Source organism: Phalacrocorax carbo, chromosome 3, assembly GCF_963921805.1.
Source record: "Phalacrocorax carbo chromosome 3, bPhaCar2.1, whole genome shotgun sequence".
NCBI classification, from domain to species: domain Eukaryota; kingdom Metazoa; phylum Chordata; class Aves; order Suliformes; family Phalacrocoracidae; genus Phalacrocorax; species Phalacrocorax carbo.
Window position 1 is genome coordinate 5472462 of NC_087515.1, and position 22803 is coordinate 5495264.

At 38.1% G+C, this 22803-nt stretch overlaps 1 protein-coding gene across 3 annotated transcripts in view; it reads right to left on the bottom strand.

The window, feature by feature from the left end:
• The window catches only part of SIPA1L2 (signal induced proliferation associated 1 like 2), a 147509-nt gene that overhangs the window by 80551 nt on the left and 44155 nt on the right, over positions 1–22803 (bottom strand). For all 3 annotated transcript variants that reach the window (XM_064445701.1, XM_064445700.1, XM_064445699.1), the window contains exon 3: positions 1599–3306. In XM_064445701.1, the coding sequence (XP_064301771.1) occupies positions 1599–3063 (1465 nt within the window). In that variant the 5' untranslated portion in view covers positions 3064–3306. The remainder of the gene's footprint in view (positions 1–1598; positions 3307–22803) is intronic.

The window sequence follows — 22803 nt, forward strand, 5'->3', positions numbered from 1 at the left end:
ATACTGTATTAATATAAACACATTTTACTTTTAGTCAAGAGAGCATATATACACAATACAGAAGTTAACACTAATTACTTTTGCATCAACTTTCCAGAAAGGTCATTAGGTTGGTTTATAATATGTTATTTAAAGTGTTTTTGAGTATGCCTTGTATTTTCTTTTTTTTTCCATCTCTGACAAGAGTTTTCTTCACAAAAAAAAAGGTTCAGCCCTTCAGAACCTGTAACTCATCCATGATAAAAGGATTTCACAAACAAGTCCCCTCTCATTTGACTTAATCCTTGTCTTTTTCCCCATCCTGCCACCAACAAGCTTCTTTTCACTTCTGTCTATGCCAACCATTTCTTTCTTCTGCCCCTCAAAAAATATGCCACCCTTTTCTTACAAGTTTCCCTTCATTTTCTTCCACTCTGGCTCCCTCAACACCTTTTGATCCTTTACAACCTGTCTAGCTTAAATGCCATTTTGAACCTCTAAATTTCCTGCCCATTCCTTGCTTAGCTCTGGGTCATCTTCTTCCTTTTCCATGATGGATCCAGATTATTTTCTTCCTCTCCTTTTAAGGACTGTTTTTACAGCCAATATGTTCTAGGTGTCTACTGTATTGTGAAAATAAGCAGTGTACTGGATCCTCTTCTGAGTCCCTTGTAAAGGGTCACAGGAGGAAGGACACAGTACAGTGCTTATTTCCTGCTGTTCAAACGCCGTTAAAAGGCAGAGAAAGTATGATTTCAGAAAGACTCAGGCAGTAACAAATTGTCTTTTCTGGACAGAGGCAAAAAGACTGAGCTGTAATTCATAATACAAAATGGACAGAGACAGGTATTTTGAGGTTCCCTGGACAACAGCAGAAATTTCACACACAATGTATTGCACAATGCAGTACTGAACACAGACAACCAGAGTAGATCAAAATGAAAACAGTTCATCTGAATTTATTGAAGCCAAGGTAATTATCTCTGCTGAGAAGGGTACTCTGGCACTTTGCATTGTGAACATATCTTTAAAAAATAGGGCAAAAAGCTAGGAGAAAGGCATAAAACAACCTTCTTTAAGGTGAAAAACTAAATATTGTCAGAAGCTCTCTGTTTAAGGAGTACATGTATAAAAGCATACAGTATGTAAGGCAAGGCCCAAGAGACACCTGAAGACAGCAGAATCTAGAAGAAGGGAATCAGAAGCCTCAATAATAAAACCTTCTCTTCTGGAGGCACCTTTTAGGAAATAATGATTTCCACTCCCGGTATCAGTATTTCCAATGCATTTACTGGATAAAAATGTCTTCTTTTTCTCCTGCCCACCGAGAAAGTTCGGTTCAGAGAAGTTAGTTTATGTGCTAATTTAAATGACCCAACATTTAGTGAACTTACACAAGTATTGCATAACTTTATATATAACCCACTGGTTGTTGAATATCCCTCTAGGAGAGCAAGAATAACAGGCTTAATTTTAGTAAAGAGATCCAGGATCCCCTGTAATACTTGGGTCTCTCTATAGAGAAGGGGGGGGGGGGGGGGGGGGGGGCGGGGATCTTTACTAAGCAACTTGAATCTAATGCATGAATATCTCAGAAGAATTCTGTTAGAAAAATTTACCTTTTCCATAGAAGAACTTGCGGTAATAATATGCTCCAAGATCAATGTGTTCTATGATGTAACGCTTCACTTTCTCTCTGTGAATGGACTGGTTTTCTCTTGGTACTTCCAGTACTGAAACACCAGCATTTGTGCAATGGGAACTCAGAGAGGACTCAAAGGAACAACTTTCACCTGAAGAAAAAGATGCTGAATTTGCCCTAGAAAGTGCAATCCGCCTGTCTCCTTCCCCACCAGTTTCGTTCCTGAAGTAAGGGCAGCTCAATACTAAATCATTGCTTTTCCCATCACCCTCATCAGCATCTAAATTCTCTTTTGAATTGAGGTCCTCTTTGCTTCCCAAAGGAGATTCACAGTTTCCCGTTTGGCCTGCTGGCATCTGAGTTTGTGACGCAGCTGAAGCCCCGGTGGTTATATTTTTTCTTTTTCCTACATTTACTCTGGTAGCCATCGCTTCATTTATGTTAAACAAAACGCTCTGAACATCATAATGTGCAAAACATTTCTGACAGTTCCAAGAACGAACGTTTCTGTCAAGTCTATCATCCAGATCAGACGAAAACTTAAAAGTTTCATGCTCACTTTTAACTGTTCGCAATTTTCTAAATAAAGATGTTTCTACTGCTTCTGATTTTAGTCTCCTCTTGAAAGATTTTTCCCTGTCTCGACCAATAAGTAGGGCACTATCCATATAATCCAAGCCAGAAATCCTGACAAATTCTCCCCTGGAAATCTGCGCAGCGGCGTGTAGACTTGGAGAAACTGTAGGATCACAGTGGAAAAACTCAGAAAATCCAAACGGAGCAAGGGTTTTATGTTCAAAATTTTCCACTCGGTATCCTCTTAGCATTGCAAAGAAATTTTCTCCAGACAAGCCTTGTCTGTCAATTGAAGAGGTACTGCCATATTCTCTATGCAGAGCTGCTCCAGTGTTTGGGTTGACAGCATTCTGGTCTAACACATCTTCAGCATCAATATCACTTATTGTCACATCACTGTTGCTTCTTTGCCTTATGGGATGAAGGCCCCTTTGAGGGGAATGAACAAAAAGATCTCCAATCGAATATTTTCCCTCCGTAAATTCCAATTCTAGCTCTTCTTGCTGTCCATCACTTTGGTCATTTTGTCCATTTGGAAGTACTGAGCCAACACCTTCGTAACTGGTTGGAGGTCTGTTTTCCCAAGCCGCTTTACTCAGCTCTTTAGAGCAATCCTTTTTCGGAGGCCATTCGGATACCCTTGCTCGAACACCCATTTTAGGCACAGCTGGTGTACCATTTGTTTGATTATTTTCAGTTTTGCTAGATGCATTTGAAGAAACAGGAGGACCCATACTGCCATTCAAAGCTTTAAGTTTTCTGGCAAAATAATCATCAGATTGCATGCTTCTTGAAGACTCCCTGAACTTTGAGGAAGTTCTGCTAACTTTGTGCTTATCTTCTTGCAAAGACCTTTGATCACTCATGTCCAGTCAGTGGGAGGTAAACTGCTACTATTGCATAAATTTACTGTTACTTTTGTTATTACATTGTCTTTTATGGGCCAATAAATTGCAATAAAAAAAATACAGTTACAGTTTTCCCAGAAGTGCAAGCAGAAACCTCAATGTACCATTTTTGTACAACTTCTGTCAGGAGAGCAATCTTAAAACATTTCCTTCAGTTCAGACACATTCAGTTCAGTATTAATCCAGACAAATTTCATTTATCTGTTAATAAAGAAAAAAAACAAAGTGTGTTAAAATCTTTATAGTCAATAACAGTAAGCTTCCAATGTTGCTTGTATATATACAACAGCCCATGAAACTGGAACTAAGGAGACTTGCTTTGACTGGTTTTCTATCCTCTGTCTCCTTAAAACCCAACAAATGCAATAATCCCAGTTTCCCATATGGCTGCAGGACGCAGACAGTTGGAACCTGCATCTCTCTCGTGGGCTAACCAGTACATGCACAGTGAAGAGCAGACCGGGTCCGGCCAAGCAGAACAGCCACATACAATCCTCTCTGCATTTCCTTCAATGCCGACAGCAACTTAGATGCCTACTCCCTGTCTAATCACTAGGGGTTTTTACATAACATGAAAGAACGTAGCCATCTCTAAGATAGATTTTTCAAGTTTGCTTGAAACTGGTTAATACACACAAGAGTTACTGGGGCAAGATTGGTAGGAAATGTAAGCAAAATATATGAAACAGATCGGACCTTAGACGAAGGAAAGTGTTCTGTCCCATTTAAAAGAACATTTTAAAGGTAAGTAATCTCTCCAATATGATTAATTCAGTGAATAAGTGTATTTCACTTCCCTCCTCCCCAAAAGGGGATTTACTTACATTCCTTTATATGGAGTGCAAACTTGTTATTTAGCTGTGTAAAACAGTTATAGTTACATTATGTTCCTCTGGTTGGAAACCTAGACTGTTAACTCAGTTACTGTGCTAAAGAACACGTCTGCTGCCTTCCACAAATAAGAAGAAATAGTAGCCCTATTGATAAGTGTTAATTTGCTTACAAAATTGGAATTGTTAGGATATAAAAATATTCTTCAATGGTCTAAAGAATGACCATGACTCATGCTGTGAAGATTCATTTGCAGGCAGAGCCCATCCTTTAACCCACCGCATAAAACTAGACTAAAATAAGAGACAAGACAGCATGTTATGTACTTCCTTTTCAGCTTTTGTTCCTTGAACAAAACCACCAACATAATGATCTTTTAAGATGCTGCAAATGAACATAATATGCATTTGCCAGAGTTTAAAAAGAAAAAAGGTCAGGTCAAATTAGCCTGGCATATGAATTCTCCCCTTATTTCAGTGAAGATACGAGGTGGTGAGAGGATCTCGGAAGGTAAGTTTTTCTTCTACATTTAATGCTATAAAAATTCACCAAAGGAAAAAAAAGGAAGAAAAAGCGTGAGGCGGGGGGTCAAAGGAATAATCTACGTTAAAACCCAACATTATTTTTTCTGCTTGTCAGAAATCAATACGAAGTTGTGGTTGATACAGCAAATCTTATTAGCCCATTTTGGTAGAAGAGTCCTAAACACAAGGTAGGGTTGCAGTAGCAGCATGACCCACATGGCTTCTTTGGGCTTGTTTCTTGGAAAGGGTAACAGTACCAATAACGTTGCAGCTTGCTGTCACTGTGTAGGAATCCCTCAGAACAACTGTTTCGGGGCAAATGATGTCAGTTAAAGTTTTTGGTTCCTTACAGGAGTCCAAAAGATTGTTTAAACAACCGACATGCTCAGAAAAGCTATTTCAAAAGTAGCTTGCAGGATTTTTGAACAAACAAATGCACGTTACCACCCCACCTATTTTCAGTCCGAATGTCCAATGTGATTTACCATTCGGCCTCACAACGAGCCGTGCCTGTGGAAGGCAGGAGAGAGCCTGAATGAGGACACAGGCCTAAATGTTTTTTTAAAAAGGCACATTGCAAAAGGTAGTATTTAAAGAGATAATTATTTTTCTCTATAGTGTAAAGCTGTTGTGACAGAAGACCAAAGAAATGCCTATTTTAGAATGCAGATTGACATTTTACTGGAAGTATAATATTTGAAAATGTGATGCAGTGTATTTAAGGTATACTAGTAAATATTTTTTTTTTTTAATCTGAAGTTGGCCTAATTGACAAAATCTGCCTGTTTAACCTGTGTGCGGTTTTGTACTGACCACTCCTGTAAATTCTGTAACTCCTGTAACTCAGTACAGCAGCACGTTTTGGTTGACAACTGACCTATGCTGACGGATAGCACTATATTCTCCTTTATTTCTTGTTCTAGAAGGTTTTTCTCTCTCTCCATAGTACCAATTTAGCAACTCACAAACATTCCCCACAGACGTTGATACTATTTATTATAAACCGATTTTGTTTGCCAAATTTAATAAACTGTTACTTCCACAAAGAATGCTGTCAATATGATCACAAGCACCCTTCTCTTCAGACCTGTGCAGTCCTTTTGGTCAAGTTCTTTACTTCTCTCCCCTTTCGTCTCACCCTAGCATTTAAGAATGGAATCGCTGACAGATATGGTCAGAAAAGAAAAGCTGGAGCCAACCCTTCCCACTAAGGCTGCTGGATGTTATGCAAATAACTGAAGTTCCTTCCACACAGCTACAAAGGCTTCCTTCTGAGCTCAATACAGCAGCTGGTTTGTTAGCCACAGTTACAGTTCTTTAACATGGAATGATTCCAAGTTTCCTGGGGACCTGGATACATGCCCACAAATGTTCCTGTGCCAGCAGCAGAGCAATGAATAAGAGCTGTACTATTGGACTATCCTGTCAAAAGGAAGCTGTTTGGTAACGTTGCCTCATGTCACCCTTGATAGATGGAAATGAATTATTTAAGAAGTCTTTCTGTGATCATTTTGTTGATCAAGACTTTGGAAATCTGCCCCTATTATTATGTAATGTTATCATCCTAAAAAGAATGCATAATTTGAATGAAAGCATTAATCTCTACTATTTATCAAGATGACAATTCTATGAACCATGACTCTCAAGCTCTACTAGTCTTAAAAAATGGGAAGTGCAATTTGACAAAATAGGAGTGTAGGCAGGAATAATATGCCAAAAGCTGAAGATCAGACATTTAATTTGCATTCAATTGATTCTACACAGCATTTTTCTGTGCGCTCAGAGTCTGGTTGGTTTCCACTCTTCAAAGGAACACAGAGCAGGGTAGAAGTCTTACGTATTTTGCCAGTTTAGCAGAGTAGCAGTTACACAACGGCTACTTTATGGGAATCCAAAGCCTGCAAGAAAATTCTGCCCCTCAGGCCCATACTTTTAAGTGCAACGAAAAAGAACAGTGCAAAGGAAAAATTAACATGGCTCATGAACCGTCTGTATTTTCACAAGTTCTGGTCCAGATAACCACTAACAAATCTGTTATGAGGTATCACTTCCTAAAACTACGGTGGCCACTATAAAATGTAAGTAATTTTCTAAGAAGAAAATCATGCAAAGAAGTATGCAATAATGTAACGCAAGTTCAAACTTGTTTCAGTTTGCTTATTTTTAAAAACAGAATATATTAGCAAATGTTTTTAGAGTCTTATATTTCCTGTATATCTATTAACAGCATTTATTTCTTAGCGATTCCTAAATCAGAACTATCCAACTTTCAGAAGCAAAGTGATGGCTATGCCTGGTTCTCAAGCCATGCCACTTATTTGCGTGGCCAAGCCAGAAGATTCTGGTCACACTGACTGTGATATCATACCATAAGGCGGTTGATTATGTCGTCACACAGGAGAATTATTACTGCAGAAAGGAGTATGGAAGAGGCAAATGAGTTCTTCATGCATTTGTTTTCATGCAAATGTCTTTAGAAAACCACGATATTTAAGCATAATTGTCTTTAAACAGAATATTTCTTTCAAAGTTTTCCATGAGGCACAGTGAATATTAAAGGATAACACTAACTATAATTGAGCCACTTATTCAGATTGCAGCTGTGGAAAATGGATTGGAAATAATACAATGAACAAATTATGAGCACAGCTCATGAAAATATACTTCAAATTATTATACATCAAATTTACAATTAAAGCTATAACTACTACTGTATAAATGGTTACTTCTCCTATGCATTTATCAGATCCGTGATTAATATGCATAGACAAGAGGCAGAAGCAGCATGGGAAGCCCCTCATTTGACTAATGGAAGTACATAAGAGCTGCTGTGCAATGAATATTTGTTGCACACTTCCTTACTTGTGCTTTATTTCTTCACATTTATAGTGTCTTTGCCTGTGAGAGAAATGCGAGAGTAGAATCTGAAAAGAACCCTTTGCTGGAATGACACGGCTACAGAAATGTATCTACAGAATAATCCACCAACAATCAGCTTAGCTGATTTGGGGGTTGGGGGGAAGGAGCTATAACTAAGAGTGACAACAGTCTACATGACACTCAATGCTGCTGTAAGATCAGCACATTTCTTACCAAAAACAGTGGAATTGCACTGGTTTGGGGCTAGTGCAAGATTTGGGGTAAAAAAAGGTCATATTCTGTTTGTTCTTTACATACGGTTCCTTGCTCCAACAGAGAAAATGGCAGATATGCATAAATACTGAAACAGAGATGCAATATGTAATTTTGGAGCAATGGACCTTTAGAACAGAACTTTGATTTCCATAGCTGTTCGGTAGTGTTCAATGAAAGTTTTTGCGTTTTTTTTTTTTTTTCTTTTTAAGAAAGAGACCTCCAATCATAACTGCTCTCCTTCAGTCACAGGTTGAAGAAAATCTCATCATCATCTACAAGAATAATCATAAGATTTAACAGTAAAACACAGACCCATCAAAAATGTTAGGCTTGAGTTTGTCTTATGATCAGGATCCCCCGCCTGACACCTGGGCTTTTCCTGAGAACATAATTTAATAAAGCACACGTTCCAACTACTAAACTCACCACCATCGGTTTGGGGTTTTTTAAATATACTACAGCCATTTATCAAAAAGTATTAAAAAAAGCAGTTACAAAATATATACTTTCTTTGGTGCAATTCATTATAGCAAAGGGTACCTATCCCAAAGTTGTAGCAGCATCTCTTTAGCATATCTTGTACTTCTTTCCCTGAATGTTTGGTCTGACACATGGTATCTCAATTCATGCTGTTTCATTAAAAAACACTGTTCAAGTTTTTCATCAAGCAACCTAGGTTATCTCTCAGTGAATATCAGTGTTTCATATAAAGCTATTACTGACTACAGTATTACTGTCACTGATTTTAAAATTTTTGTTAGAAATCACCTTCTGTTACTGAAAAATACATTTAGATAAATTTGTGACTGTTTTAGCACTGTATTTTCTTAGAATATTAATACCAATATTCTATTGTTCCATTAGCAAAAGCTTTGACACTGATATGCATTAAGGCTAATTCGATTTCCAGAAAGAACTGGATATCCTCCTATTCTTACAGCTCTATTACGAACCGTTCAATTATGCAGCCTATGCAGAGTTTAAATACAAAACTGGAATTGAAGTTATTACATGGTTCAACCTGAACAAGATAAGCAGCAGAGTGAAATTACAATTATGTTAAAATCCTTAGCAAAACCAGCACTGACACACAATGAGGATGTTTCATTTGCACTCTTCCATTTCAGTTGAGTTATGAAACTGAAATTCTGGAAACTAACAAAATATATTAAAGTCTACAACAGAATGCAATTAATGGGGTAAAAAAAGATCTTAACATGACATTCTTAGACCAAGGAATTTTTCAAGGGAAGGGTCAAAAAAATTTGGAAGCACTGACCACTTATTCCATGAGAGAGGATTTAAAAACAAAAAAGCACCAAACTCCACACAGATTATTGTTAGTCACTACCATTTTTGGCAGTCTGATTCTTCACTAATTGCAAATAAAAGCTCTATATGTGTCAGCCAAGGTCTTGTATCAGTGAAAATTTTAAATAAACAGAATCCAATGTGTCTTTGTTTCCTTTAATTCTTTCCATTCACGAATCTAGGTGTCAAGGGGCAGGATAACAGAGAGAACCCTACTTATTGAGCATTGAACAATCTGGTTTGTACAGGGAGACTAAAATGACATCCAGAACATAATATAGATGCGTGCACATTATCTCTTCAGGACAGAAAGAAGCACGGCAGATTGAATACTAAGATACTTTAAGACTAAGACACTTTCCTACCTTAAAGTATTTAGATGTACTTATCTCCGTGCCCTCAACATTTCATAGTAATTACAATTTCCTTCTAAATATATTTATCCTTAAAATACCAATAACACAGAATTTTCATTCCAGTTTCATCTTTGAGAATGAAGAGTCTTTAACACATAATGATATAGGTATGTCATAAACAAGATTTGTACAAAGAAATACCACTCATTAGATAAACACAAGTAAATTTTATATAATGCTTTACATATTCAGAGCAGTTCAAAAGCTTACAAAGTAGGGAGTAAAAAGCTGTTTGCATGATACGTACTTCTCCTCAGCTAGTAGAACCTACTCAGTAAGCGAGTTCAGATTAGAGAGAGCATGAATGAATCATCTTCCCTCTTCCAGAATAACTTTCAGTTACAATACTGAAAAAAATTGCACTAAAGCAAGTCCCACTCAAAAACAACAAAACACTAATTTTCTGTGGTGTTCCCATGCAAGTCAGACAACCTCAGTAAGACCAGTACTGTCTACGGGCTCAGAAATCTTCGTACGTCCCCTGATTCTTGAATTGCCACTTCCTGCTTGAATGCATGTATTCTGATTTAAATTTTATAATCCCCAAGGCAGGGGCTATTTCTTTGACCTGTCCCAACAGGATCCTCGTATGACGACCCCAATGTACAGATGCTAAATACTATGATAATCCAGTTGGTGAACAAGTGTACCAAGTCACTTTCAGAGGGAAAGTCCAGAAAGATAAAGACAGGACTTGTGTGGTCCAAGGAAAAGGACTACTGTGTACTGACTCTAAGCAACCATTTGCATAGTCCAAAAGCAAAGTCAGTAGTTGCTGAATAACCTGTCACATGAAAATGAGCTTTTGACAGCCAATTGTATGCATTGGGATAACGCTCAAAAGAGAAATTCAGCATCTGTGAACTGAATAGCGGAAGATTATACAGGAAGGAGGATATTCATATTGACAAAGGAACATGCTACACGTGTTTCATTTCAAAACCTTTTACCTTCAAGTTGTTAAAACACGTTAACAAACACTAAGAATGCTAAAAGTTTTTAATGTAGTTCTTGTAAAATACTGGCAGGAACAAAGAGCAACTCAGCAATTTAAGAGAAATAATGGAAGTATATTCCATTATTTTAAAACATTGAAATGAACATATTCTACCTTTCTCCCAGAATTTGTCACATCAGAAATTATCTTTTTTGTTATATTTCTAGCTCAGTGCACAAAATGGTTATTGAAATTCCAACAGAAAAGCACTCTGCCCAACAGCAGGCATAGGGAAAACCAGGAAAAAAAAAAAAAAAAACAAACACCAAACCCCACATAATATTGAGAAATGTCCTGTCTGGTTTCATAAAAGTGAAAAGTAATGGTGTAAGAATTTTTGCCCTCACAAGATATAACAAATTGCTACAGATGGAATGATATAGAAAAATTAGAAGTAGTTAAATATTGTTAACTATAGAATATCAAAGTCAACCTACAGAAATGTAAAACTTCAGGAACAAAAGGTGATTTCTACCAGAAAAAAAAATATTTAGATAAATTTCTGACTGTGTTAGCACTGTATTTTCCAGAGAAATATCTCAAACCTTTTTGGGGATATGTGTATAAGGCTGTTGTCACATACTGCATAAAATTGCTTTTGATTATTCTGAAAAAAGTTAAGAATATTGGAGTTGGAACCTCCTGGGGTATCTGAAGAAATGGTTTTTAATGAAATGTTGATAAGAAAGGGGAGATGTGCTAACATTTTGACTGTTATTTCACATTCACAAGTAGAAATTTGGTAGCAGGTTCAGAGGCTGCACTGAAATTAAATAAGGAATCAAGTAATGGAAGAGGATAAACCATTCAGTAAGGAGAGAAGATGACTGTAAGCTTTGACTTTTCAGAGTCAGTACACCACAAAAATTCACAATTCTACTTTTTATAGGTCTACTACCGTAAGGCCCAAAATAAAGTTTTTTCTTCCACTCTGTAAAAAGATAAAACAATAAATCTATTAAACAGCTGAGGCCGCCTATTCCTCAAAGCAGGTTTCAGATTCTGACACAGGACTCAAAGAGAGCTTTTGAAATGTACAAAGCCATTTTTAGCCAGAAGAAGAAAGTTCTTTTGCATGTTTCTATTATAACTGTATTTCATACTGCTCCAGGCCGAGGCAGATATGAAGCCTGCCATGCTTACTTTGGAGAGGTCAGACTATTTGCATTGTCCTAAGCATGCACTTGGATTCCGTGGTATGAGCTCACAAATGGGACCTCATCTTCAGAGATCACCAAATTCCTCCAAACAGCAAAATGCTCCTCACTAGAACAATATTAACGCTGCTTCCACCAGAAATACTCTCTGAAGACATAGGGCATAAAACTTAAGGGCATCTAATTTTTTGAAGTAGAAAGAGCCTACTTAAAGAATCACAGAATCCCATGTGGGAAGGGACCTCAGGGACCACCTAGTCCAACCTTTCTGGGAAGAGCACAGTCTAGACAAGATGGCCCGGCACCCTGTCCAGCCGACTCTTGAAGGTGTCCAACGTGGCCAAGCCAACCCCTTCCCTGGGGAGATTATTCCAATGGGTGACTGTCCTCACTGTGAAAAATGTCCCTCTGGTGTCCAATCGGAATCTCCCCAAGAGCAATATGTGTCCATTACCCCTTGTCCTCTCCATGGGACTCCATGAAAAAAGGGAGTCTCCATCTTCTTTGTAACTGCCCCTTAAGTACTGGTACATGGGGATGAGACACACCCAGTACATCCATCAGTGAAAGAGGTAACAAGAGAGGGTGTGTGGACTTTAATCATTGGGACACAACAGCTTAAGCCTGAGAAATAAACTCCCTGTTCCATTCCAAAAATCTTCTGTTTTGACAAATTACCATCAATAAGACTGTTAGTGCCTGAAAGAAACACACATTCCAGAGTAGCTTCAATAGTGTAAATGGTAAGGGCTCTAAGTGATAACTGAGAAAATGCTGAACTCTTTCTGTTTACGTTCATGAGAAATGGATATGGCATACTACAGGCTTCCACATACTTACTTCCAACAGACCTCGCTGTCTCAAAATTATCAGATTTTTGCTTTTATGGCATATGTACAAGAATGAAAGGTTATCTATAAAATATAAAGGTCCATCAACTGTATAAAACTTTGCATAGCACAGAGACCTGCGTATGATATTACTGCTGTGTGCCTAAAAAGTTATGCTATTTTATTACAAATACTATTTTATCCTATTCCCTGTTTTATGTAGGTATTGAGAGGAAACTGCAGTGATTAAAACTAGATTTGAGAAACCCTGTTAAATATAGAATTTGTTTAGATTTGACCTCAGATTTTGCCCCAATATAAGAAGTATCAAAGATATGTTCGTGTCCTTTGTAAGTTTTCCTTACATTACAGATAGTAATAAAACTATCTGATAATATTCAAGTTGGTCTACCTCAGGACTTCAGTTTCTCTATTAGAAAGGCTCACACAAAGTTATTCATAGAAGCATAGAATGGTTTGGAAGGGACCTTTAGAGGCCATCTAGTCCAACCCCCCTGCAGTGAGCAGGGACAGCTTCAACTAGATCAGGTTGCCCAGAGCCCCGTCCAGCCTGGCCTTGAACATTTCCAGGGATGGGGCATCCACCACCTCGCTGGGCAACCTGGGACAGTGTTTCACCACCCACATAGAAAAAAATCTTTTCCTTATATCCAGTCTAAATCTACCCTCCTTTACTTTAAAACCATTAATCCTTGTCCTGTCACAACAGGCCTTGCTAAAGAGGCTGCCCCCACCCTTCCTACAGTCCCCCTTTAAGTACTGAAAGGCCACAGTAAGGTGTCCCCCCAGCCTTCTCTTCCCCAGGCTGAACAACCCCAACTCTCTCAGCCTGTCCCCACAGCAGAGGTGCTCCAGCCCTCAGATCGTTTTTGTGGCCACCTCTGGACCCGCTCCAACAGGTCCACGTCCTTCTTGTGCTGAGGACCCCAGAGCTGGACGCAGCCTTTATTCTAATATAGATGCTAATTATTCCCGCTTCTTTTGGGGAAAAATATCATTCTAGAAACCCACTATTTTGGTAATGCTTTAGAGAAGTCCTGTAGACAGGCCTTACAACTCTAGGTGTGTGACAGCAGAGGATCATCCTCCAGCTCCTACCTTGTCGTGTGACTAGGCAAATAGCAAATGCACTATACAGCCTCTCTGCATATATATGCAGCATCCTCCAGTGTTTCCTATCCTATAATGTTCTACAGTTTCCAAATGAAATGCACAAAAGCAACGTGTTGATTCTCTTCTATTCTTCTGCTACACCTATTGCACTCACCTGACATTTCCAAACACGCAGCTGAGCCTGGACCATCTGGCGTTGAACGATACAGCTTGGGTGAGAAAGCACCTCTGCGATACCCAGCCTACAGGCCAGTTGTTCTACAGCTTCCAACTGCAATTACCTGGTTCTTAACAAGTTAGTATTTACAATAATGAACACAGGGTTTCTCAAAAATTTTCAGTGTGGCTCCTGTTAAAAGTCCTCTCTTTGTGCCATCCTGACCAGCCACATTCCTCCATGATGGATGAAAATAGTCTGTAATTACTAAATGCAACTGTAGACGTTCACTTACACACTCTTTAGAAGCTGAGCTGCTGCACCTAACGCCACTTTTTCTAACACTTTGCAACATCTGGGCAAAGAGGGAATCACAAAGTGGATAAATGCAGTTTTAAAAACTCAAGTTAGTGGATTTGGGGGGGTGGGAAGAGCTTAAGCCCACTTCATTGTTAAAGCAAAGGAGAATTAGGATAATCTCACCCATCATAAAAGTCCACAACAATGAAAAAAAAAAAAACGTAAAAGAATCTGCTCTCCCATTAATGAAGAAAGAAGCACTGAACACCGCCTATGACAACAGATGCAATATTGAAAGCTCAAAACATTCTGGTGTTGAAGAATTCTAAAATATTCACTAAGAAGAGAGTACAGACCACATGTAAAAAGGCACATTGTATGGAAAAACTAGAAATACTAGGTTTGCTTTTATTTCTTGTGTTTTCAAGAAAGTAAAACAGAAAAATAAGTTTTATGCCATGTCATTTGGCAGTAGAACGGCTCTGATGTCATAGTTCTGAACTATTTTTAGTAGTAACAAAGGAAGTGGTTGATTAAAGTAAAATAAGTTTTAAAGAAAACGGAAACATTAAACTAACTTCATTGTTTTTTATGAAAACTGTTTTAGCTTGACCTTGGTTCTTTATTAAGTGGTACTAACTGTGAGGTAGCATAAACCGAAATACTCCTGGCCAGTTCTCTGAATCCTTCAAACTGACCAGGGTCTGCAGATGTCAGCAAGTAACTTCTCACAGACTTTTGCATTGCTTTAGAGCTCTCAAATATTACTTCACATCACTGCATATCAAGATCTTTTAAGTAAGTTATTTTCTGAGAACAGAGATTTCACTTTTTTCCATGCTCTCCCTCTGAATTAAAAGAACAGAAATTGCATATAGAAAGGAGATACATTGAAGTCTATGGTCACTATAATACACTTTGTGTAGTAAGACTGTATGAATTAAAACAATATTGGTTTTTTAATGCTACAATGTAAATTTGGAAAGCAGATTTCATAATATTACCAAAATACCATAAATATCTTCGTAGTTACCAAATAACTTGGTAACTTGTGTCCACAAGACATTTCTAAGCACATGCAGCTGAGCCTGGACCACCTGGCACCAAACAATACAGCTTGGGCAAACAAGTGCCTCTCTGAGACAGGCAGCCGACAGGCCGGTTGTTCTAGAGCTTTGTAGAGTCACAGTAGTTCTTTTTTTGATGAATAAAACCTTTTCACATAATTCTAGATATAAACAGAAGAACAGTAGGCTGAGTGAGAGAGTTGCTAGCAGAATATTGTTCTTCATTTTTGAGCAGTCCACTCAAATTCAGCACAACTTGATGGCAATAAAAACTCATTGCCATCTGTTCAGTGATCATTTGATATCTTATCTAGAATCAAATTGCTGTCAAGCTAAACAACTTTTATCAATGAGACTGAAAAGGGTCATAATAGGGAATAATTTTGGTTAAAGTCTGATGTAAACTTTATAGAACACTTTCTTCTGCTCCCCCTCAATAAAAAAAAAAAAAACAAAAACCCAATGAGATAGGCTGATCGTTGCTCTACAGTTTTGCATTTAGTTTGATAAGATAAAGGACATGTCAGAGAACTTTCTGAAATTGTCCTTCAGAGAAAAAATGCTATATATGTTCATTTTAAACAGGAAGAAAGTAACAGTCTTCAAAATTATTTGAACACGTTGTTCAAAAATTCTGAGCCAGATCAGGAAAACTATTTTCTTGACTGGGACTAAGCAATGCAGATTCAATGTTCTATTCCTTCAGGAATTCAGGAATCTTACTTCTTTGCCCCCCTACCCATGCTATTCTCAGTCTTATCTTTCTTCGGATTCTGACAAAAAGCTCATGTAAGGTGACACACGAGACCATAGCCGCGAGCTATCACAAGCATGCTATCATCTTCCTAAATTTACTGCTTTACAATAAAGGGCCAAAAGGCAAAAATTTTGGAAAAATAAGTCTTGCTTTAAGATGACTTATTGAAATACTCAGTAATTTAATAATCAGGAATTTACCTTTAAATAGCTCTCTGATCACACCAATAAGAAATAACACTGTTTGGAAGTATGAACAAATATAGCTGTGGTCCATCATTGGTAAGCATGGGGAGTGTTCATTATAAATTCACATTTATCTGGAATGATTTGCTTTTGTAGGACCAATTTTGGTTTAACTTTTGCTTTTAAAATTCTGATTACATAACACCTCACCCAGTAATTCAGACACTGTATTTTATATTTGATTTATCAAGTTCTGCTCCTTATGTAAATGAAAACTTTCAAGTAGGATGGTATAATTAACCGATCGAAAGTGTTCACACACAGGCATAGTAATGCAGTGTAGGCATTGTCAAAAATCTGAATCTGAATTTCATTATTGGCCTTGCTTTAGCACAAAGTTACTGGTCAGCCAACAAACTGTATCATTCACAGAGTGCACATATATGGAACTATGTTTTGACTTAGTGTCACTGCGTATCACCTTCTTTTGCAGCAGCCTGCTCAGGCTGCACCTCATATCCTGGGTTCAGGTTTGGGCCCCTCGGGACAAGGAGGCCCTTGAGGGGCTGGAGCGTGTCCAGAGAAGGGCAGCGGGGCTGGGGCAGGGGCTGGAGCACAAGTGTGCTGGGGGGCGGCTGAGGGAGCTGGGGGGGTTTAGCCTGGAGAAGAGGAGGCTGAGGGGAGCCCTTCTCGCTCTCTGCAGCTGCCTGAGAGGGGCTGTAGTGAGGGGGGGGGCTGGTCTCTTCTCCCAAGTCACTAGCAATAGAATGAGAAGAAATGGCTTCAAGCTGCATCGGGGGGGTTTAGACTGGATATTGCAAAAAATGTCTTCAGTGAAAGGGTTGCCAAGCATTGGCACAGGCTGCCCAGGGAAGGGGTGGAGCCACCATCCCTGGGGGTGTTTAAAAGACATGGTACTTAGGGACACAGTTTAGTGGTGGGCTTGGCAGTGTTAAGTTAACGGTTGGACTTGATGATCTTGAAGGTCATTTCCAACCTAAATGATTCTATGATTCTATATGTACATAATAGAAACTATAGATTTATTTCAAAATTAGAATTTAGAAAGGAACAATTGCATTTGCTAAGTTTCGGACTCTCAAAGCTCACTTAAGATTACAGGAGCAACTAGTCATTTGACATAACCTAAGAAAAAGGCATTCCTTCTCCTTCCCAATGCATACTCACCTACTTTATCAGGTAAATCCAGAGTATTTTTCCCCAAAATTCAGGAAATTATCAAATAAATCTTATTTTCTTCATAACCCAGAAAAATATTTTCCCCTAAACTGAGCCCTGCATATTTGTCAACAAATTACAAATTGCTTACAAAAGGTCTCAGCTATTCATGTCAACATTATGTATGACCCTTTAAGAAAAGTATCCTTACTTAGGGCAATTCTTAATGTGAGTGGTTTTAAAGGATTTTTGACAGAATCTGCTCAGCTAGCTTTTCTGCTTTTTTAAACAAACGTACATGAGAATAAAAAACCCCAAACAACCAAGGCAATCAAAGATGCACTAAAATATCCATACAATAAGTTAATGTGAATTTCTGCTAGCTTGAATAAAGCATGATCAGTAGTCTTTTGTACTGCAAAAGGCTATAATATCAAAATAGTCAGGGAGTTACTAACCATCAGTTGTGCTAAATTATTTTTCATTTGTGCTGGTTTTGGCTGGGATAGAGTTAATTTTTTTATAGTAGCTGGTACAGGGCCACATTTTGGGTTTGTGCTGGAAACAGTGTTGATAACCCAGGGATGCTTTAGTTACTGCTGAGCAGGGCTTACACAGAGCCAAGGCCTTTCCTGCCTCTCCCCCCACCCCACCAGCAAGCGGCTGGGGGGCACAAGGGGTTGGGAGGGGACACAGCTGGGACAGCTGACCCCTGCTGACCCCAGGGATGTCCCACACCATACGGCGTCATACTCAGCATGTAAAGCTGGGGAAGAAGAAGGAAAGGGAGGACGTTTGGAGTGATGGCATTTGTCTTCCCAAGTAACCATCACCCGTGATGGAGCCCTGCTTTCCTGGGGCTGAGCTGGCTGAGCACCTGCCTGCCCACGGGAAGGCGTGAATGAATTCCTTGGTTTGCTTTGCTTGCGCACATGGCCTTTGCTTTACCTATTAAATTATTCTTATCTCAGCCCATGAGTTTTCTCACTTTTACCCTTCTGATTCTCTCCCCCATCCTACCGGGGGAGTGAGCAATTGGCTGTGTGGGGCTTAGCTGCTGCCTGGGGTTAAACCACAACATGACTTTAAAAAAAAACAACAAAACAACCCCAAACCCAAATACATCCTGGGTTTCTGTGTGATTCTGTGATATCCAGCATTTTAATAAATACTTGTGTTTCTACGCAAATGTGTAGTTCAGTCATTTTAATTTCTTTCAGCCAAACTGTACAGAAGCAAGTTTTTGTGCATGTGCAAGGCTGCATTCCTCAATACGTGCACTGACACTACAGTGTGTCCATAAAGGAAGCAAAAATATTTTTGCCTAAAAATGTATCCATATTCTCATTAGTCTGTAAGTCCATGTTAAGAATGATTTTGCCAAAAAAAAAAGTATATGTAAATTTTAGCACCATCTGTAAAGTTAAATATAATCACAAATTCCCTCTCGTCTTGTTCTTTAACTACTCTAAACAGTGTTTTATAGGCTTAAATTGAACTAAGCAGAGATTTTATAGATTCTAGAATATTTTTAAGACTATGGTATCTAGGAGGAAAAACACCCTCTTCTTTCGAGAGGACAAATAGCTTTCTGAAGACGCAGACTAAATTTCTGGTCAACAGTTTTGATTTTACATGAAGCAAGGCTTCCCCCACCCCACCCCGTAACTAGAGAACTATGTTAAAAATAAAAAGCTTAGGCAGCAATCTAAGTTAAAACAGAGGGGTGAAAACTTGCTAAGTAATCACCTTAAGCCATATTTACAAAAACTAAAAGGCTACTTGCACTTCAGAAGGTTTGATTACATGAGGCCTGCATCGGCAGTGACACAGATTTAAATAAGTTGTAGCAGGCTGCTCTGAGAATGTACGCTAAAACTACGACTGAAGGAACCATATCATACTGCTTAAAAGAAAGAAGGTTGCCCAGTTTCAGTCTTATTTTTGTTATTAGTATTATTCAGGATTCTGCTCATATTTTCTCTCCAAAATCCCAAGTCTTGAGGGAAAAACAACAGTGACAAAGTCTCATGAATTGCTGTTTCAGCATATAGAAGCCTTTCATCACCTCATTAACTACGTTGTCCACATTTCACAGGGAAGATTGTTATGCAAATTTATATTTATAAAATAGCATATATACAGTTTTCCTTCTATTCTAAGGGTTTGTTAACTTTCCATAAAAGTGACGGTGTCCATCTGCATGCCATGTTTGCTGCTTACACCAGGAATTCTTTGCCTCTCACAATGTAGCTCCCATCCATATTTATTCCAGTGTTTTCCTTCTATAATGCAGGAGTCTTTCAGGCTCCCATTTTTATCTCGCACATTGAGGATACTGTGTGCTTTTTCACTTTCTTTTTACTCTATTTTCATATATTAGGAACCATGTATTCACCAAACCATTCATGCCACATTTTTCTTCTCAATCTATATCATCCTCCTTTCAGGGAGCACAGGCCAGATAGTTTACGTGTGTTAGGAGCATGGCACCCTTTGGTTTGGAATGACAATGTTCACAGGTAAGTTTTTGAGGCATAGCTATTCAAAATGTATACAGGCCAATAAGGTAAATTAAGATGCCAGGCAAAGTTTGGATGGTAACGGTTGTCATCAACCATTTATCTAATTTTCAGGCAATTACAGAGATGGCAAAAGCTAGCAGCTTTGCTAATCACCAGCCAAAACCTCCCACACTTCCCCACTGTATTCTTTCTGTTTTTCACCCAAATCAATTGGTTTCTATTTACTGATGCCTAAAGCCACCCTGGAAAACTCAGAATGAACCAACCCCTTGTCAAATATCATCTGTTATCAAGAAGTGATCTATCTGGTCCTGGCAAATTCAGCCTCCTATAACATCCTGAAATCAAAAAGAAACACCCTACATCATTGTCTTCCCCCAAGCCCATTTCTTCCGCTTTTATAAATATCCTTTTCTATGTCTTTTCCAAGGTCTACTACCCTGACAGAAGTCCAGCTTTCCAACATAGCTTTTAAGTTTGGATGACTTGAAAAGCATGACTGTTTTAGCCTTCTTATCTAGAAATATTCACATAACGTTTATTCCATTCTGCAGTTTAACTATTAATTTCCTCACTGAATACTCTGTCCTCTTTGATGTCACTACTGTTCTTCTACTGGCACTTCCTTTATCTCAATATTTTTTCCTTCTCATTAATATGTTCCTTAAGTATCATCAGCCCTTTCTGTTCTACCAAGATACATCTTCATAGTACTTCAGTCAGTCAGATGAGACACTGTACAACATTACTAGCATCAGTTACCTTACTTTCCTTTATCCTTCTTTCCAGGACATCAAGGAAGCTATGGGACTTTCTAAAATGTCCACTATGCTGCATGATTATTGAAATGTTTTTTCTTTTCCTTTGAACAAGAAGGCTCTGTACCTATGCTCAGCAATTAATGCCATGCATTACACTCAACTGCTAATCCATCCATCCATTTCTTGTCAAAACCAAGGCAAAACAAATATGTACTTCATCATGTCCTTAAAGTCAGCAAATGATCTACTTCAAACAATGGCCTAGAGAAAATTCAAGGGAACAAAGCCCCTCAGAGAACACTCTGTCAGCAACCACCCTTCAATTACAAAAACTGACAAGCCTAGCAAGAAAAATCAGTAGACACAAATAAGATCTTAAAGACCACAGATTATAATTTTCAGTATAAATTAAAATGAGACTTTAATATGGAAAACAGAATGTATAGTAGCCCTGTGGTGCTATATCATAAAACTTTTTGAACTATAATTATTTTTTGAAAGACCTGTTTCACTTTTCAGCTATTATTTTTAAAGGAAATATGACAGAAATACTTAGCCTTCACTTTTTAAAAAAATAATCAAATACTTCAGAGGCTGATTAAAGCTACTTGAAAGTGTTCAATTAATCTTTGTGTTTAAACACTGAGATTACCATGTAAAAACCTCAAAGATGCATATCGAAGCCCCAAAATAATTTTAACAAATGGAACACGTATGAAGAAAAAATTGTAACACCTGTATCAAGAGAACAAATGCAATAACTGTTCTTGATCAAAGTACTTTATGTTTGCAAGAACTCATCTTGAAGATGAACTGGGAATGCTGTATCATTTTGCCACATCTTTCTGGAAACCTGCATTCCATAAAAGGAGTAATGTGTTAACTGGTATTATTTTTTTCTTGCTAAGGCACTTCAAAAATACCTTTTAATAATAAAGATTAGACTTAGTGTTCCAATCAAAACAACTCTTCCATTGCTTAAATGAAAATGGGGCTTCCTCTATGCTTACTAGTAAAACTCTTCATGAAAGAAATAAAGGCCTATTAACTCATGAGTCATTCAGTTCTTCCTTTCTAATAATCAATGTGGAAGCCCTAAAATACTTGAAACTAAGCCAAGTACTATTCCTTGCCAACAAACGCCAGTTAGATAGAACTAACAGAACTGGTCATAGCAAGAGGTAGCAGGCCAATTTGTTAGTCTTTGCAGATAAAGAAAAGCGAATCTACAGTCACATTTCTCAGGTAAAACACTGACCTTTCCCCATTTGCCTGGTTTGACTCCCTCCCCCAATTTCAGATGAAAGTGCCTCTCTTATTTGAAGAGACTCAGTCTCTTCTGCACAGAAGAGGTGACCTCATTGTATGCAGGAACCACCAAGGGGAAATTTTGGAAGGGAACGGTTCTTTACTGCTGTGTTTTCTCCAGGAACTTAATTTCCTCGCAAGTCTGTACAAGCTGCTAACGTTACGGCTGCCGTAAGGCCAAGCACCTTGGCAGACATGCCTGTCAACTCACCTGGAGGTAAAGCAGTGAGTCTATGTAATTGACTCCCAACTAAAGATCTGGAATAAGTTAGTTAACTCCTTAAAAATACATCAGTAGTTTAATATTGTCTTTAAAGCATTATTAGAACTGACTTTCTAGTTAGACAAAAGCAATTAAAAGCTGCAAAAAAATAAACAGGCCGTCTTAATTCAACAATTCTTTTCATATTTGGTGCTCACACAAGGTATAACTTGAATGAATATTTTTTTAATCACTTGATTTCTAACAAATTTTAATAAACCTAAATTTTAAAGCAGGCATCAGCAGCAACTTTTGTAACTAAGTCGGAAAAACATACATTATTAAACAAACTCATAAACTGAATGCAATTTATTGATATACAATTAATTGTTTCTACGCACACAATGACTCTACATTAGAATGAAACTGAATTCAATACACCACGTAAACTGTTTTGCACATAAAAAAAGTTGGGTAAAACTACTGTAGTAGCATATTGTGCTTAAGCTAAACAAGACGGGCATTATTTCCATTGAACTCTATAGAACCCCAGTGACAGTCTGAAGTGACTGGGGAAAGGGTACACATTAACATAAAAATTCTCAGTCTACTGGAGAAAAGCAGCTTTGTGGAAAGCTGTAGAATTGAAGTACAAATACAGAAAAAGTTATCAAGAGCAGCTACACAGTACAATATAATAAATATCTTCCTACCCTGAAATACTTTGAGAAGGAACCGAATTTGACTTTGGTCTTTGTTGGTGGTATTTGTGTTGGTTTTTGTGTTGTTTGGTTGGGGTTTTTTTTGTGGAAAATTTTTTTTTTTTTTGGGGGGGGGGGGGGGGGGATGGGGGAGGGCAGGGTGTTCGTTTTTATTAAAATAACTTTTTTTCTAAAAACAAGTACAGTGTGTCCAATATACA